The sequence below is a fragment of the Trachymyrmex septentrionalis genome, unplaced genomic scaffold, assembly GCF_001594115.1.
Source record: "Trachymyrmex septentrionalis isolate Tsep2-gDNA-1 unplaced genomic scaffold, Tsep1.0 scaffold9, whole genome shotgun sequence".
In the NCBI taxonomy this organism is placed as follows: Eukaryota; Metazoa; Arthropoda; class Insecta; order Hymenoptera; family Formicidae; genus Trachymyrmex; species Trachymyrmex septentrionalis.
Genome location: NW_017306091.1, coordinates 2793081 through 2811615, shown reverse-complemented (window position 1 = coordinate 2811615; position 18535 = coordinate 2793081). Strand labels below are relative to the sequence as shown.

General features: G+C 36.6%; 3 protein-coding genes across 4 annotated transcripts in view; 1 reads left to right on the top strand and 2 right to left on the bottom strand.

Annotated features, from left to right (window-relative positions):
- LOC108755709 (protein singed wings 2) overlaps positions 1-965 on the top strand; it is a 5265-nt gene extending 4300 nt beyond the window's left edge. Inside the window, exons 9-10 of one of the 2 annotated variants that reach the window (XM_018498897.1) lie at positions 453-542; positions 651-965. In XM_018498897.1, coding sequence (XP_018354399.1) covers positions 453-542; positions 651-836 — 276 coding nt within the window. In that variant the 3' untranslated portion in view covers positions 837-965. The remainder of the gene's footprint in view (positions 1-452; positions 543-650) is intronic. The other variant, XM_018498898.1, reaches the window with a different exon arrangement.
- The window catches only part of LOC108755633, an 11615-nt gene extending 7040 nt beyond the window's left edge, over positions 1-4575 (bottom strand). Inside the window, 9 exon segments of the mRNA XM_018498747.1 lie at positions 1238-1314; positions 1603-1775; positions 1908-2037; positions 2280-2427; positions 2661-2761; positions 2824-2916; positions 3029-3317; positions 3426-3520; positions 4211-4575. Of these exon segments, the coding sequence (XP_018354249.1) occupies positions 1238-1314; positions 1603-1775; positions 1908-2037; positions 2280-2427; positions 2661-2761; positions 2824-2916; positions 3029-3317; positions 3426-3520; positions 4211-4427 (1323 nt within the window). The 5' untranslated portion in view covers positions 4428-4575.
- A 1241-nt stretch (positions 4576-5816) lies between these two features.
- LOC108755696 lies at positions 5817-18250 on the bottom strand. Its single transcript, XM_018498864.1, has 9 exons — positions 17903-18250; positions 15764-15900; positions 14178-14378; positions 13439-13782; positions 12692-12911; positions 12155-12460; positions 11050-11646; positions 10080-10810; positions 5817-9941 (listed from the first exon to the last, which is right to left on the bottom strand). Exons 1-9 carry the CDS (start codon positions 18243-18245, stop codon positions 9566-9568), a joined length of 3255 nt encoding a protein of 1084 aa, XP_018354366.1. The 5' UTR covers positions 18246-18250; the 3' UTR covers positions 5817-9565.
- Between the last annotated feature and the right edge of the window lie 285 nt (positions 18251-18535).

Here is an 18535-nt window from a genome sequence, read left to right as displayed (position 1 = left end):
AATAAGGATTTAAATATAGTCAATTGTAAATTATGTTCAGATGAGAAATTATTACTTAAAATAAAAATTTACAAATAACTTGTTTTTATTTAAGTTTTCAAAAACTTTCTTACTACTTATATTTTGAGTCAAAAATTTTGAGACACAGTATAGTATATTATATATTGAGTTCACATACATGTTTTTAAATTAATTGTCAATAAAATTGGCACAATGACGCTATTTTGTACAAGTAAGTTCCATATTCTTCAATCGTTTAAAATTCTTAAAAGATCAAAATAGATAGTGTAATATAAATAAAATAATATTAAATTTAATTTTAATTTTCAATATTCAACTATTTACATTTTTTTTTTGGTTTAAATTTCTTACTTCTAATTTAAAAAAGATCTTAAATGACCACTACTAGATTATTAATTTAATCGTATGATTTTATTTAACATTTTTTATAGGATCTTCTGATCAGGCATCCAAATATAATAAAAGACATCAACGACATAAGATGTGCTTTTATGAGTGACAACGATAACTCAAACAAACAGGTAACTAACTGCACGTCTTTTTTATCGAGTCAGATTGAAAAGCAGACGCATGAATAATGCAATTAAAATGCAATTGCCTGCTTTAACATAATAAAATGGCTCTCACAGATTCGTGATCTTACGCGAACAGAGATCTGCATTTTACCAGACGAAGACTCTTGGCTTCATCCCCTCGACATCTTGAACATCATATTGGCGTCATTAATATTCCTCGTGCTTGGCAAGCTTTTGTATGATTATTGGTCTTTTAAGAAAACTGGAAAGCTACCTTGGATAGTCGCCAAAATACCATGATAGCGGTACAAGTGCTTCTTGCAAAAGAGTATTTGAACGGTCGAGTGTTTGATCATTAAGAGTAACAATGAAAATTGTAATGAAGGAATGAATATACTTGCATTAAAATATTTTTTTATTTACAAAATCTCCGGCCCTTTTCCTTGTAAATTCAGTGTACTAATCTTGAATAATTAATAATCTTGAATATAATTAAAGTTTTCTGACATATGTAAGTTGTAAATATTAAATAAAGACAAGATACAAACGTTTATTAAGATCAAATAAAAAATTTCGACATGTAAAATTTCCAAAAACGTTTGTATATATTTTCACGTTTGTTCAAATTTTATTATCAAAGATAAAGCAAAAGAGTAAGCAATACATTATATCGTAATTGATTTTTGAGCTTATGTTGATTATTGCTTCTCACAAATATATTTCTGATATAGATTTTCAGCAGCAGCAATCTTAGCGTTATCTATTCTTAATCCTTGTCCTATAAATAAGTAATAAAATATGTTAAATTACTCTAATAAATATTTAAGAAAATTGATTATATAAAAAAAATGGTATACAAATTATGTTAAGCTTTTTCTAAAATGTAAAATATTTTTTCAAACAAAATAATAACGAACTAATTCCGTACGTGATAAAATTTCGAAGAATGACTTAATGATTCCTTTTATTATTAGACAACTTGGAGTAGTAAAATATACAACATTGTAGACTCCTCTTAATATTATTTTTTTTAACCGGATATATAATAAATGAGAAAATAACATACCAATTCCGACATGACCTAAAGCTACACATTGAGCTGTGTACGTAAATCCTCGATGTGTTGTCGAATTGCCAATAGTATACGTCGGAATAGATTCTCCTTTCTCGAGACAAAATTTGTAGATTTTTTGTGACGCGTTCTTCAACTCGCCTTCACGTGCTATTATCTCTAACATCCTGACACAAGGAGAGTGCATCAAATTCTATTTTACATAAAGTCGATTGTTTTTCGAGCTATGCTCCGGTAAGTTTTACATCGGCGTAATTTATATCCTAATTTTTCTTATATTTTTGCACCATTAAACTCACTCTTCCCTCGAGAAATCTAATAATCCGCCAACAGATTTCGAGCCATCCATCTGACGCACGGCTATCATCCACAATATTTTTGCTGCCCATTCGTTTTTGGCCAGATCTTTGGTCGCGGCACACGACATTGCTGGCACATTATCCAAACTATGTTTAACAACGTGTAAAGAAGCACTTGCAACATTTTATATGTCGGATTTATGAATGACAAGTAAAAGTTATTAAAATTATTATTAAAGTATAATTGCTGGGAATAATCCGGCGTTGTTGAATAAAAAAATAATACATACTTAACATGTGTGGGCGTGAGTGAGTGGATACGATGTGATAATATTTCTTGTAATCTGTTTGTACGAGCTACGAAGTACTTACCGCGAAATCCACACAGGTTACCATTTATCACATACAGATTCGGTTTTGATTTGCACTTGTATGTGATTGGCACTTCACACTGCTTTGCGTATTCTTCAAGGATAGTAAACGGTGAACGAAGATTTGCAGAACATTTTGCAACACTGATCTATATTATTTAAACGTTTATATTATTAAAGCCATAAGTGTAATTTTAAATAAATCAGATTTATATTTAAGAACCTTATCGTTGGATAAAAAAATAAAATTAAGAAATATTTTTTATCTATAAGCTTCTTCTGTTCTCAAAAATCTGCGTTGCAATATTTTATTTGCCTTATTTAATTCAATTACATTATACTTAAATATAATGTAAATATGTTAATGTTAGTTTTTAATTACTTTTTCATCGCTTTTGTCAGATTTGTCATCATTGTTGACTGCCAATGAATGATTATCTATATTTCTGTCGATGCTTGGCCCCGTTTCCGAATCATTATCATCTGAGACGTGATTAAAGCAACATTTATTGTTTATACAATTAAAAGCAAAATAAATTTGATACCTTCCATATCATTATGATATTTACACAGTGCACTATTAGTCATATTTGCCCATCCTTCCAAACTATTTGCCTCACCCACTGCTTTCATTAATCCTAAATTACAAATATAATAATTTATCAAAATAAGCGGTATTATAAATTTTTTCCCACGAATTTACGAATTTGTAAAATATATTTTTTTCTAACTATTCCGTGTCGCACTCACTTTCTTCCGAACTCATATCGATTACTTCGCCAACGTTATCCTTTACATTAGTATTTGACTCGTCTTGGAAACTGTGACATTTATTCATCGAGCTTGTTTTGAAATGTTCAACAATCTCGTCGACTCTTAAAGGTGAATTCAAATTATATTCCAGATAGGGGTGTTTTTTTTCGCACTGAATAGATTGTTCATTACAATATTGAGACTCTAAATCCACTTGCTTTTCGTGAACATCGTGCACTTTCAGTTGCATTTCAACGTTCTCGGTGGCTTCACAATGTTCTGAAATCTTGGAGGAAAGTATATCGTTTTTTTTTTAATAATTTAATACAGCAAGCAATGACAGTGTGTAATAATAAGTAGGAAATATGCGTATATAAGTAGGGAAGCTACGTACATTTGTTTCTTCGGCAAACGATTCTATGTCGGATACCATCGAAATCGTCGCGTTAGATTCCCGGGAATCTGGTGTGTGAAACGAGCTGGACGTGTCTGTAATATGGAGTGAGTTCAGATCCTGTGAACTAGCACAATATTGCCGCGATGTAAATTTTAAATTCAGAATTGCTAAAATTTCTAGAATACACTTGAAAGTATACGACATGAAAAATTATTATGCATAATTTGACAAATAAAATTCTCTCCATCTGCAAATATATTATAATCAACGGTGTGGATGCAGCAAATTAAACAAATCAGCTTACGCGTAGCATCAGATCACGTCGCAAATTTCCGAATAAGCACTCTTTAATCATTAAATGCCAGATTGACAAAATCAAGCAAATGGAGGATTATTCCAGATAACAATTTGGTCAATAAGTCCGGCACGCAATTGAAAGGATAAATGAATGTAGGTCGTGCGTAAACCATACATTTCTATGAAAGATAAATCTTCCTCGTGAATAAATTACTTGTGTGTTTCCCATTATATCATGTATACCATTAATTTAATAACGTGATAATTACAATGAGGTTAGCCGAGTGCACGGATAAATGCAGGCTATTTGCATAATTGGATCACGCTATTGTAACCATTAATTTAAAGCTTAAGCTCGTTATTTTAAACATGTTGAATCGTAAAACATCGTTAAACCGAGTATATACTAAAGTTCTCCGAGGCTTGTTTGCCTGTCATGCACGTGCATGGAAAAATTGCTTTTCCGGGTTCGAAGAATCGCATACCATTTCCCTGAGTGCAAGGCGTTCTAAGCTGCTGCAGCAGATCCTCCGCTCGTTCGATCACCGTTTCCATCTCGCATAGAAGCGGTGCCGCATTCGGAAATCGCCGCGTGATCGTGTCCCAAATGACCTCGGCATCCTCGACACCGTGCAACGATCTCGGTGGTTCCAGCTTGCCGTGTATCGCTGTATCAGTGAACGATGCGCTCCCACTGGACATTCGAGGATCCTGTCTTCTCGCGAGTCTGTCCGCGACGCGATGAATATTTCATCGAGAACGGCGCGATAAATCTGCCGGGCTGTAGGCGGGCGGGTTTTACGTTTTTCGTGGACGAAAAATTGACGGATGGAAGATGTCAAGAGGCAAACAACGTAGCAGCGCGATGTCATCTTGATGGCGATCAACCGTGCATGCCTTCCGCAGTATACATTTTTTTTCGATTGCGTGAGTAAAGGTATAAGACAGATTACTGTTATCAAGTTAGTCAAAAAAATAGAAACATTTGTTATCGAAAACTTGAAAATAAAATTATATTTTATGCCAACTCTTTGAATATTCTGCTGCTTTTATTACAAAGCGATCGCTTTGCGTTTTGAAATTATTTTTGCTACAATAGATATCAAAATATATCAATAAAATATAGAATCGCGTAATATGTATATGGCAGTTAAAAATCTATTTATATATATATAAGCTTGTAAAACAAGTAAAACAATAACTTTTAAAAAAGAACTTATGAATATTCTAATGATGCTTTTATAAAAAGAATTTGCAGCAAGATTGTTCTTTAGGGAAATAGGTGCTATAATATTCTTATCTACATTTTTTTTGAAAATTTTTTTCTTCCAAAGCATTTCTTGATGAAAATTAAAAATAAAACATCTTTTTCATTATTTTTACTATAATTAATGCTATTCTCATAAAATTTATATATTGGAAACGAAGTTTCGCAAATCATCTCAAAGACAAACAAGAAATCGCATGAAAATTTAACGAGGCATTGCGATATAATGTGAATTAATAAACTTAAATTACAACTAGAGAGAATATGAATAGCGTTCTTTCTCAAGGGATTACGATTGAGAGTTCTTACAATCGTTTTAACGAGGAGTTTATCGAGGAGAGTTGACCTAAATATCAAAAGTTTCTAGACTTTTACACACAGTATATGAGAAAAAGGAAACGCAGGGGACTTCTTTTAGCAAAAATTACAATTATGTTAGAAAACTTTTTTATCTTCATTTTTTTTTATAGATGTTTCTTAAATTTATTTCTTAAATTTATTTATTCTGTTAACTGTATATATTTTTCTCAGTAAATATCACTATAAATGTAAATTATTATTTACTTAAAAAAAATAAGAATTTTTGAAAATAAGAGAGATATAATTTGTGAAAATCTGTATATGTTCTAACAATGAATAATCCTTCTAGTTGCAGTCATTGTTCATTGCAGAGGTTTACGTAGAACAAAACTTTAGACACTATGAATTATATGTCTTCATGAATATACATAAATGTATATACATAAAACTCGAAGAGAAAGTTATATTTCTGAAGAAAGAACGAAACGATAAATTGATTAATAATGCATTTCCCACGACTGGTCTGCTGGGTTTCTTTAACGCGATGGTATTTTATTAAAATTATAAACACGGGATTACAATACATCGTGTAACGCGTAATACTTGCTTAGAAACGTCGTTGAATCAAGGCCTCTTTGATTCAAAACTCTTTACCATTCACTTTTTTTTTAGCTACGTATGTGCGAGCCAGTTTGTGCTACGGCATTTTTTTTCCTTTTTTTTTATGTTATTTTTTTTTTTCGTGTACGTTCTTACATACATGCATAATACTATAGTTTCGTAATCGTAGGACGCATTCTCGATTGAGCGCGACGTGGAGTCGAGTCGTCGTACCGTATAAATCCCATGATGATTACAACGCTCCACCAGTAGATTTTAGATTCGTATATCCGTCGGAAAAATTAAACTCGATGCTGATCCGCCTCGGTTACGGCGACGACAGGAACGACTTTCCGTGGGTGCTTTTAAAGGCCGGGTCATATCAATGTCTTGGTGCCGGGAAGATACCGGGGAAATAGGTAATATAAATCGTCGTTCCCTTGTGAATAGAAAACGATGCGTCCCACAATGTTTATTACGTCGGTTTCCGTCGTCGAAGGACTTACGCTTTAACTTATTTATAGACAGATTTATCGTGAACTGCGAGAAAACCACCGACTCGAGAATATATAAAAAATTTCGTGTGAAACGCTTCCTCCTCTTTTTCTTATTTGACGGAATTTTATATAAAGGGAAAATTGGTGAAAATTTCTTTTCGAAAGGAAAGTCGTCTCGGTTATCCGTAAAAAGATGACTTCGCTACTTCAGTCTCGACTAGATAGTGATGGATGGTGTGGACGCGCGCTTAAATTAATTTCGAACTTTCGATATGTTAGAGTAAATTTTAACATGTCTTTAATGTGGCAATCGCGCAGTTAACACATCGAGGAGCCTGGCGGGTGCACAGTTTCGCTTCCGATGCACGCTACGTTTATTCGCTAGTACATTACTCGTTATCGGATTCCGTGTCTTATAGCGTACAGAACGTTATATACTCGGACAGTTTTTCGTATTCGGGTAGAAAGAGACTTATAAAACTTTATGAATAAATAATAACTGCGGCAGTATTCGTTGGTAGGCGATGTCCTTATGTAATGAATTATTCACGGAGCAATTCATGAGACTGGCGAAAAAATATCTTAACGCGGCCGACATCTTTGCGGAAATTTCCAAATTGTGGCAGGAAGTGTACGTAAGTTTGCAAAAATACCGTATCAAAATACCGCAATTGATTGTTAAAAATTGCAAGTATAACTCTTATTCAATTACTGTCCTTATATGAAATTCTCCAATTAAATTGCTGTCTAAAATAATAAAGCTAGAAAATATTTTTCAATTCGAAATGGATAGAAAAAATTGTAAATGTATGCAAAATCGAACCGCTTCTTACTATAACCATTTTTTTTTTACATTTCTAAAAGGTTAAAGGGAAGTATATAAAATTTTGCTTCGCCCTCATTTCATTACGTCTTCTTAAGTATAATGTAATAATATGTCAAACTCTTACTTTTGTCGACTTATATATCACTTTTCTGGTTCACCGTGAAGTCCGTTTTAATCAATTTTTATCAAATTTTCTATCAAAGTACGTATATTACGGTGGAAAAATCGTGAGTTCACATCCCGGGTTTGGACCCACACATTTTTTTTATTCGATCGATGATCTAAAAATTACACGCCTGGCCGTGTTAAGATATCGATGTCGCCAAAGAAGATTGCATCGGAAGGTCGTGATCCATCTTCGGCGATGGGTTTTCGAGGATGCGCATATGCGAAACGTGAAATTTACGCGAGAGATTTATTTCCGATTGTTGATACGCTTACTTCTATCACAGCATACAGACGTACGTTAGACGCGCTTTACCATACAGTGTCTACAATAGGCTAACGCGTGGAGACTGCGTCCATTTGCTTAACAGGATTAACGGTGTACATGCTCCTGTAGCATTCAATTAATTACGCGTAGACATCTACGTCTCATCCAAACGCGTATCGATACCGAATCTAGATTACTCAAGTAAATTATCTACATATATTATTCCATCCTCCATAAATCACTTATAAAGTTCAAAATATCGGAAACTACGAAGTAGTGTAAAAAAATAATTGTTCGTTCGACGTTGAATGGAATGAGATCGGCGACTCGATCATTGCATTGTAATGTACGAACATATCACAATTAAATGAGATTGTGTTATTTATAATACAATATAATGCGTTGTAGTATAAGAATAGTTTTGCTAGGTAATACGAATCAGAATACGCAGTAAAGCAATTTGTAAGGCGGGAATCGATTTATATCCAATTATCGAGTTTCTTTTTTTCATAACGTTCGTTAAAGCCAATAATTTGATTCTGATCAAAATGTTACGGTGTTAAATTGCAAATGTACGATGACCTTGATATTCAATTAAATCAGAAATAAAAATTTTAGGTTAATACCTTTTAACGATAAAAAAAAAAAGACAGCCCAGTGCAGTCACCTTAATTTGGAACAATGCATCGCGACAACGTAGTCCAAACCTACGGCTAGTCCGGCCATAGGTGATCTAATGAGAAAATCAGATTAGACAGGTGTGAAGTGCGTGAGTCCAATAACGATCATCAAGCTAGATCTTGCACAAACGTCAATGGCGTGATCCTCTTTAATCACGATTATCCCTTTTTATCAATTTTTTCTCTCTGATCACAAGTGATGTTACCGATAAGTGCGAATTGTCGGAATGTATGCGATCGGGATCAGGAGGGTAACAAGCAATGCATACATTTGACCTTCACTGGCACGTCCGCGAATATCATTCGAATGTCATTCACGATGTCGTCCGACTCTTCGCGTATCCTCATGTATGCTTTCCCGTCTATCGCATCGTCATTCACACGTAAGCTATCGCGAAACGCTTCTCTCGCGCTTTGGCGCTCGCACTATCGTTCTATTCTCTTTTCCCCTCCGTCTCGTTACTTTTACCGTCATACTTGTAGACGTTTACGACGTTTGCTCGATAACCGACAGAAAGTGCACTCAAACGGAAACAGCGTATCCTACGTCTCTTATAAGCATTGCGTAAACGCCAATTTCGCCGCTCTTCATCCACTCGCGCGTATCTTTCGTATTTTTTTTTTTTTTCATTTTACTCCTAAATCGTGTGTATCTAAACCTACCATGATACTGCGGTGTTTATCGTAAATGCCATATACACGAGCGTACGAGGTGCGTTTATCAACCTCGCGACTCCTCCTTTCTGAAGGATCAGGCAGGTGTCTCGCGGTATCCATTCTTTCGACAAGCTCGACGGATATATATCGTCCACCTCGGTCTAATAAGTCGAATTGCGATCTGCTTATTCAAGGCAAGCCGATCGTTGTGATTCGATTAGAGAACTTGACTACGTTTGCCGTCAACCAAATGGCTACCAAGCACGTCTCGTGCGCTCGCTTCTATGCGCTTCGGATATATTCTACGGGATTTCGTACGATTACTGCGAAAGTATGTATACGTGTGTATGCGTGTGTACGCATGTAAGTCTCTGTGTGTGTGTGTGTGTGTGTGTTCTGTGTATGTGTATGTGTGCCTTTGGGATGGGAGTGTTTGGCTGCCGTACACTCCGGTCCGTTACTCAAGGGAGGTTGATGGGAAGTGGAGGAGGAGGAGGGGGGGGGGGGGCCCAGAGCGAGGTAGGCATTTAAAAATCATGACTATTCACACGGTGGTCTCAATATTGGCGATGGCGTATTGTCAACAAATACTATCCTTCCCGTAATTCTCCAGGTACATTTCCTGGGGTGTGGCTAAGTTGTAACGTCCACTCAGACGGCTCCCGGTCAAGCCGTTGTTGTGATGAGTATGATTCACGTGGAGATGATTGACGTTCAGGGCAACGTTCTTCTTCTTCTTACGCGCCTTGTGCCGGTAGAGGCAGTATTTGAGACAACCGGTGGCCAACAGGAGGATTAAGAATATACCGAGGGCACCGGCGCCCACCGCGACGTAGAGCAGCGTCACTCCGAAACGGTACGAGCAATTGGCTTCTTCCTCGTCAAAGCCCGAGGGACAATGACGCACGCCATCGCACCATAGGACAGAGCTGATGCATGCCTGGATCTCTGGACATCTAATGACAGAGATAGAGAGAGAGAGTTCCGATCAAATGTGTGATTATTTACTCCGATTAAATTCTGACTTGTATATATTTTTCGCAACCGATAAAAAAACTGATTTTTTTTTAATACATGGAAATTGCATCACGAACCTATACGGGCAATCTTCCGTGGGCAGTATGGCAAACGCATTGGCACCCAGATTCGGTGCGGTTGGCGAACGTTTGGAGATCGCGATCCACGTGACGGCGTAGAAACCCGGTTCCCGCTGCAGGAATTCGACGACGAAGCTGCGGGAGTGCTGCGCCATCGCCACGCTCGCATTCACAGCACTGTAATTCCAGCCACCTGAGAAGAAGTCGACGGTCCTGGCCGTGTCGACGCCACCCTCTGGACAGATCACACTGCGCTCTTTCGTATTCGCGGCTGAATAAACGACGATTCTATTCAGGGTCGTGCACTCTTCAACGTTGTCCAAGGTAATGCCGTAGCCGGCGGTTCTCAAGTACAGGAAGTTAATACGCGCGTCTTCAGGCTCGATCAGCCACGGCTCGTTCACGCATTGCGTCGCGGTGAGATCCTCCGTGTTCGTTAGGATCTCCTCCACTGCAGCCAGGCCGGGGATCACCCGCGGTAAAGGACTCCTGAGGGAAATCTCGCCGCTGGTGCCGCGCAATCGTCGCTCCTCGAGTCTCGTCGAACATCCGTGCTCATTCGATTCCGCGCCCACCGGGATGAAACGATATTCCCCCTCGAAGAAGAAATCTCGGTAATCCTGGGTAACATTCATGAGAGTGATGGTAAACCTGACCTCCACCACGTTCGATGTCAGAGTCCGCACAACGATTCTCTCACTCACGTTCGAGCACAGACAATCGCGCACCTAAAAGCAGAGGATCGCAACGATTACGAAAAGGGGATTATATTATTTTATTTCGAAGATATAATTTGACTTTAATTAATTACTTGGAAATAAATTTTCCAGATTTTTATATTAATTTTCTTTTAAGAAATATAGACTCTTAAAACGACTTTTTGAGATGAGAAAGGGAGAGCGTGGCGATTTTCTTTTTTAACTAAAGGCATTGAAGAAGATAACAGATTTTGTTGTGTCATACATACCAATTCGACTCCTTGCCAAGGATATTCAGCGACAACAAGATCCGCCATGCCGAACTTTTTAACATCCGCCATGCGTCGGTCGCACGTCCATCGGTTCACCAACGGGTCCACGTAAGACGCGCAACTCTTGCCACCGAAGGAGGCCCTGACGAAGGATAGCTCTATCCTGTGATCGGGCTCGGCCTCGAATCTGTACACGCAGCTGAGATTCTGCGCCCCGCCGCGACCGTAGAAGAACACGTTCTTCGGTGAGGCGAATTTTCCGGCGTTGGACGATAAGGAGGATGAGGATGATGAAGAAGAGGAGGAGGACGATAAAGACGACGTGGAAGACGTGGATGAAGCCGACGGCACCGAGGCGAACACGTGGTTACACGAGATCGCCTCGTGGACGAACTCATAGCGCAGCACGAAACTTATTGGATATAGCGCGCTACCCTGGCGCAATATGTGTTCCAGGGTGAGATCGCGCCCGGTCGACACGTAACTCTCCGCAAGGCTACACGGCCGCGTGTGACGGCTGCTGTTACGCAGCAGACTGTGGTCGCAGAGTCGCGGTATGTCGTCCTTACAAAACTGTCCCATCAGCGTAACGTTCTGCGAAATTATGAAATACGGGATGCATCAGATAGGAAACTTGTATCGTCACAAAATATCGCATATGAAAAATGTGCAAAAGTACTATAGTATACGTTACGTACAATATATTGTAGATTTCTTTTAATGTCTTATTAATGTTCCGTAGTGTGCGATATATTTTTCGAAAATAAGACAAGAATGTTCAGTCGTAATTGACGTAATTTGACAAATTTGTCGCGTAACGTATATATTAATATGTACAGAATCTTTGACGTTATATATTCTTGAATAATTATATCCTTAGAATTCACGGAAGAAATTTCATAATTTCTCTTGCGAGATATTTAGATTATGCATTTCTCCTGCTCTCGTGGAATCAAAGCACTCTTTTCTGAATTTATATTTATATCTATATTACTTTAGTAACAAAGTTACTTCAGTAACGAAGTTATATTACTTCAGTAACGAAGCAAGAAAGTTGCTAAGTAACAGACTTTGTAGAGACGGGATACAATTTGGTACGTACTTTTCGGCTGAAAGTAAGTTTGTCCACTGTGATATCGCCATCCCATATCAGAAGCTTTGCATTGCAATCAGCGGCAGTGTCAATACTCGCAGCAGCTTCCACGCTGGCGGCATAATATTTAACGAACGATAACCAAACGATTTCATTGAGTTTCCCCTGGAAGTGATAACGGCAAGTCGTGTTCGGCGGTAAAGAGTGTTTCGGATTTTCCAGAATGCCCGACGAGTTCTCGTCACCGGATATATAAAAATCGCAGTTGTCATTTTCCTTCACAAAACTTCGAGACTTTTCGTCGACAAAGATCACCTATACATGTGAATGTACATATATATATGTGTATAAAGAAGCGATCGATATATTATTGAATATATTTAATTTTAATGTATACCATATATTTAAATTCTATTCTATGACATTTTTATAATCTATCAGTGATATTAAAATATAATCACAAATAATTAATTACAATTTTCATATTTTTGCTACAAATTTATGATTGATGTTATGCGAAAAGGTATTATGATATCCGAGCATTACCTGAACCTCGAGTTCAAATCCTGGCAGGAAAGACAGTGGTACTGGATGAAACGGATTGTCGTACGGGGACGTATGAAACTCTAACAACATCGTATTGTGACTGCTGATGATGTCTGGCACCGCATCTCCTCCACACAGCCTTACAAGTACTCGGTCTGAGGTTGAACCTCCGTCATATACCGTTAAATAATCCTGCACGACGTTGCACTGATCCCATACCCTTGAAAAGCGCGTGAATTTTACTTGAAAAATCTATTTTCTATATGTTATTTACATTTGTGTGTGCGTATCTCCTTGCATACCTTCGTTTCTCTATCTTTGAAAATTTTTCGTATCCTAAAGAGGTATGCTCGCAAAATTATTGACAATACATTAAATAAATTAATTTCTATAAAAGATGTTTTTCAATCATTTTAAATCGATGCTTTTATAACTTTTTTCCTGAAAACACGAGTTAAATTTCAACCACATAGAGATTAATAATACATTCATAATTTCTGATCAGAATTTCAAAATAAAAAAGTAAAATATAGTAAAAAAAAAAAAAACCATTTTTTGCACAATAAATGTCAATTATTTCGGAAACCAGACTAAAGAAATTCAACTTGTGTTGTCGTGTCTTCAAAATCTATAAAAACATTTTGTATGTTTCAAAGTAATTTTTTGCTATGTAAACTAGTGATATTAATTCGACATTCACTCTACTGAATATTGATTTGATTAGCATCATTAGCATCAACAATTTACCTTAGCACTCGCTGACTTCTGTCGTATTTCACGACCTGGTCCTTAATGTGTATCTTGTGACTGTTCCGCTGACTAACGGCGAGTAAAGCCCGATGACCCACCGGCGCGCGGTTTTGCTCCACCCGATAGTAGCAAGTGACATTCCTGGGATAAACTCCGGGATAATTTGGCGACTGCAGCCGGCAGGCTCTAGTATCGCATTTGGTAAGGACGCGATCGCAATACGTGCCGTTTACCAGCTCGCCGCGCCATGTGGACATACTACTGTTTCCGTATCTGAGATGCGCCTCGCTTCTTCTCAGGAACTTGTACGACAGCTTGAAGTCGAAGTTGTAGCCGATACCCTGAGACACGGAAAAATTTCCCGAAATTGTGCCGCGATCGTAACACGTCGTCCCTTTTACTTTCACGCTCAACATTCTCGGTTGGTAAATTTTATTCAAAATATCTCGTTGCGCTGATCGCCTCAGAATTTTTTCACGACCTTTCTGTCGAACGATTCGCCACAAGTCGATTTTAACTTTAACAAATTTATAATTTAAAAATTGGAGAGATTGCGACATAACAAATATAATGAATGATGCTTTCGATACTTCTCCGACGAGAAAAGGCAACTTTAAATATCGTTATTTAAATTAAAATGCTACCGTCGAACAACTACGGCAAAAGTTCCATATTGCTGCGGTGAAATTGCGGAAAATCATATCGCGTATCTCCTTGAGCTGGAACAATTTCTTACCTGCTCTGATAAACGTAGTAAATATAAAGTCAGATTGATGGAAGGAGTTTCGCTGTAATAGACGGTGTAGCCCCACGCGCTGCCACACCATTGTCCTCCCGTTGCAGGACGACCTTCCTCGCGAATAGTCATGAAACCATCTGGACATCCTTCCGACGTAAAGGATAGAAAGCGGCCGACCGTGAAGGTATCAAAAGTTAACTGCAACATCGGAGCCACAGCAGGGGGGCATTATTCTAAAAGTTATGAGTCAGCGAGAGTATCCGCGTGCGCAACTAGCTAACGGTGTTTTGTTGGAAATAAAACTAAAGATAAAAGTTAGAATATACCAGTTATTACGAACTCTTGGCGATAAAAGCAAATATTTCTATAATAACCTCGTTAATTATTTTGCAATGTACACGTTTTTCGTGAAATATGAGAATGAATAAGTGAAGTCACAAGAAGGAAGTTTTACAGCGCGAAAAGTTACGTAACTCCTGTAATATGAAAATAAACAATTAGAAAATTTGTGTTAAATTTCACATATTTCACGTGTCCCAAAAGTTTCATTCAAATTTTTGTAAATTTATTCTAATTTAACATACATAAGATGAATATGTTAAAAAGTAACACGAGTATTATGTAAAAGAGTTAATATAAAGAATATAATACTGACACAATTTGTAAGCAAACTGTGTGAAAAAATATTTTTTTCGTAAAATTAATATGTATTTTACTCATTTATTTTGGAATTTACATTTTAAAATACATTATTCTTACTTTTGCTTATTCATAAACTGTGTCAATTTTGATACTAAAAAATGTTATTTAACACAACGTATTAATATCAAATAATATAACCACATTATATTAAATTAATATCCAAATATGTTAAAAATTCAAAAAATTTTAGTGAGACTTGAATGGACTGTTTTAATACACACACAAAATATTTTTGATTATTCATATAAAAACGCAACTATTTTATAAATTCTATGATACAAATATTATATTTTCTGTATATGTATATACTATTTGCACAATATTAATACAATAGCAGATAAGTTTAAAAAAATCTTTTAATTCGTAAATATTGATTTTGGCAAGTGTCGAAGGAAGCTGTTTGAAAGATTCAGAAGCTTTCAAATATTTTTACGCCGTCATTTTTGCGTTTTTATTGTATCCCGAGATATCCGGCCCATCTATTGTGAAAACTTTATGCTCTTGACCGCTTGATTGTACTCTGCTAACAATGTAAATATCGGTTCTATCATTACGGAGAGACGTAATAATCGATATGTCAATATCACTAGAGATCGAAAATATATACCTAAAAATGAAAATATATACTCGGGAACTTACAGTCGAGGATCGGGGATCTGTAGAATAAGCTTATTTCGCGATGGCGGATGCAGTGTTTACTCAGCGTGGGAGCTGATTTAATTTCGCCAATAAACGCGATAAGAATCGTAAAATCCGGGATATAAATTATTATCCGGGCTCCGACGCGACGCAGCCCGCTGTCTGCTCCATGACAGACTCCGCACGCCAACTGGGCACCAGTCAGCATTATTTTCTACAACTACATCATTTCTATGTCCAACCTGAACTAGATCCCCGAGATCGGATCCGGCGGCAGTGAAGTTGAGGTGACACAGGAATGGCAGTCGATCCTCCCTCGGCCTGCGGATCTCCACCCTGTAGGTCCGGCCAACGTCACCGTACAACGTCCGATTGCAAGCTGAAAATGTTTGTCCGTTCGTTCAGTTGTTTCCTTTTTTTCGTTGTGCAATAATTACGCGGAAAAGTAAACTGCGTCGTATAATCATTTGTGCGTGTTATTACGTGGTAAAATAATATCCAAGAGAATTTTAACGCCTAGCTAAGCGCACGGTATCCTGGCACATCGAAGCGTGTAATGTACGATTGCACGCCGAAATGTTTCCGTCATGCGTTCACAATCACACTGGGAAAATATATTCTGGAATATTTCAATATTTCGTTGTGATTATGCTCATGATACGGGTGGGATAAAATATTATTTGAAACAAAATATTAACTATTCCTAACTACTTTCACGGTTTCGTATATCAAGAATAAAGTCCGATGGTAAGCTGGAATGTTTTTATTGTGCAATTATTATGCACGAAAAATGAATTCTGGGGTACAATTATGCTAGATTATGACATGGCATAATAATATATTATTTTATAAAATCTCCTAATTACTTTCTCTCTCTTTCTCTCTCTCTCTCTCTCTCTCTCTCTCTCTCTCTCTCTCTCTCTCTTTCTGTCTTTCTTTTTTTTAAACGCAATATAATCTGTACATTTAGTTCAACATTTATAGACATTTATGTGCATTCAAACATAGAGCTCTCACATTTTTATATTTACACTTAATATATATGTTATGTTATATTGTTATATTACTATAGCTGTATTTATAATGCAATGTAATATCTAACAAACTAATAGCAGTGTGCAGAAGTAATGCACAAATCCATAAGAATTAGTATAATGCTGATTAATAATGTTAATTAATAACAATGCTGATTAAAAATCTTCTATACAATTGCTATATTTTTTTTGTATTCTTATTTCATAACTATTGAAAGTATATAAAGTATACATAATTATTTCATGTAATTAGCTCACATGGGCCTGTGCATATTTTAATATGAATTTAAAATTTTATGAAGGAATTGGATCATGAATGCTATAATAAATTCCCCCTATTATGTTACGTTTCTATTGAAATGTATCGCATAAATTATCGAAAATTAAAAATTCAAAAAGATGAAAATGCAATATTTGTGTAACATAATTATATTTGAGCTTCGCAAATCGATTAAATTTCGTATGAAGTGGTAATTACTATTATACTAATAATGAACGAACAAATTATTTACTTCATTAAATTATTAAATAAAAATTATTTAATTGTACGTTTGCATGCTAATACAAGCCATATATGTTGAAACAAGTACGATACTAATATTCTATGAAGGACACACATTCTATGAATAAATTTTATATCATTGTACAATTTTTATTTTTATAAATGGAACCAAAATAATAACGCACAGTTAAATAATTACTGGCTTCGAATATTATCTGCTTGGATGAGTGAAAACTTTGTTCCTGATTTATATACTCAATAATTCATATTGTTTTGAGTATATCAGATAAACAAGCGGTCATACATGAGCGCAAACGTTTGTAATTATTTTTTCACTTCTAAATATCGATTGTTACTGTCAATACATTTTTTATTTTATTATCAGCTGTACACTATAGATCTACTATATTCAGTGTATCTACTGTGAATATTTGATTGTCTGGTTGACAATGATTAATCCCGATATTCTGACCGATAAACAAAAATCTCTTTAATTTTTAGAAACACGAAAATGATAATCCATTGGTTGACATTGATGAACATGGTAAGTTACTTTGTGTTTTTTTTTTCATCATATTATTCAGCAATCGTATATAAATCACACTTGACAAGAAAATTATAACAATAAATTTTTTCAGAAACTGATTAATTGGACTCATTTACTATTTTCTAGATTATATTCCTAAAAATATAGAATAATAATAAAAAGCTCCTTCAAGAAGGAAAGGGAGGGGGAGAGAGAGAGAGAGAGAGAGAGAGAGATAGAGACACAGAGATACCTCGTATCGATTTGCCCCGGCGACTTGCTTTGTTCGACGTCTCCATTCGTTCGCGGAGATACTCACGGGTGCAATATCTCGGCTCGTCAGACTTGTCGTCGCAGTCATTCTCGCCGTCGCAGTACTTGTCCTGCGCGACACAATGACCGGTGGTGCTGCATCGGAACTCGGACGGTCGGCAAACCGACTCGGTGTTGCTGGCTGCGAGCTCTGATGTCGGGCCGGACGTGGACGAGCTCGACGACGGCGAGGACTCGGGTGACGTCGCGCCGGAGTGAACCGCGTATCCACCATTCGGGTATCCGGAATAATCCGACGACGAGATGCTGGGGTAGTAACTAGTCGAGCCAGCCTCGATCGAGGCCGCGATCGCGGCTGCGATCAGCAGCAACCGCCGACACACCAACATGCCCCCTCACCCTTAAAAGTAAATTAAATTTCGCAAAGTTGAATAAACTTCATGCAGTCATATATGCAAGACAGTCAAGTGCAGTGGATTCTAATTCTATTTTATCATTTAACTTTTAAATAAGTAGGTAACCACAGCGTCCTATGCATATAGTTATTGTAAAAATCTTGTTCTGGAAAAGGAAAATGAAAAGTAATATCTGGAAGTCTTAAAGTTTATTACTTCTACCTTCCTCTGTTTCATAAATAAATAATGTAAATTCAACATTTTATTTTATATATATTATTAAA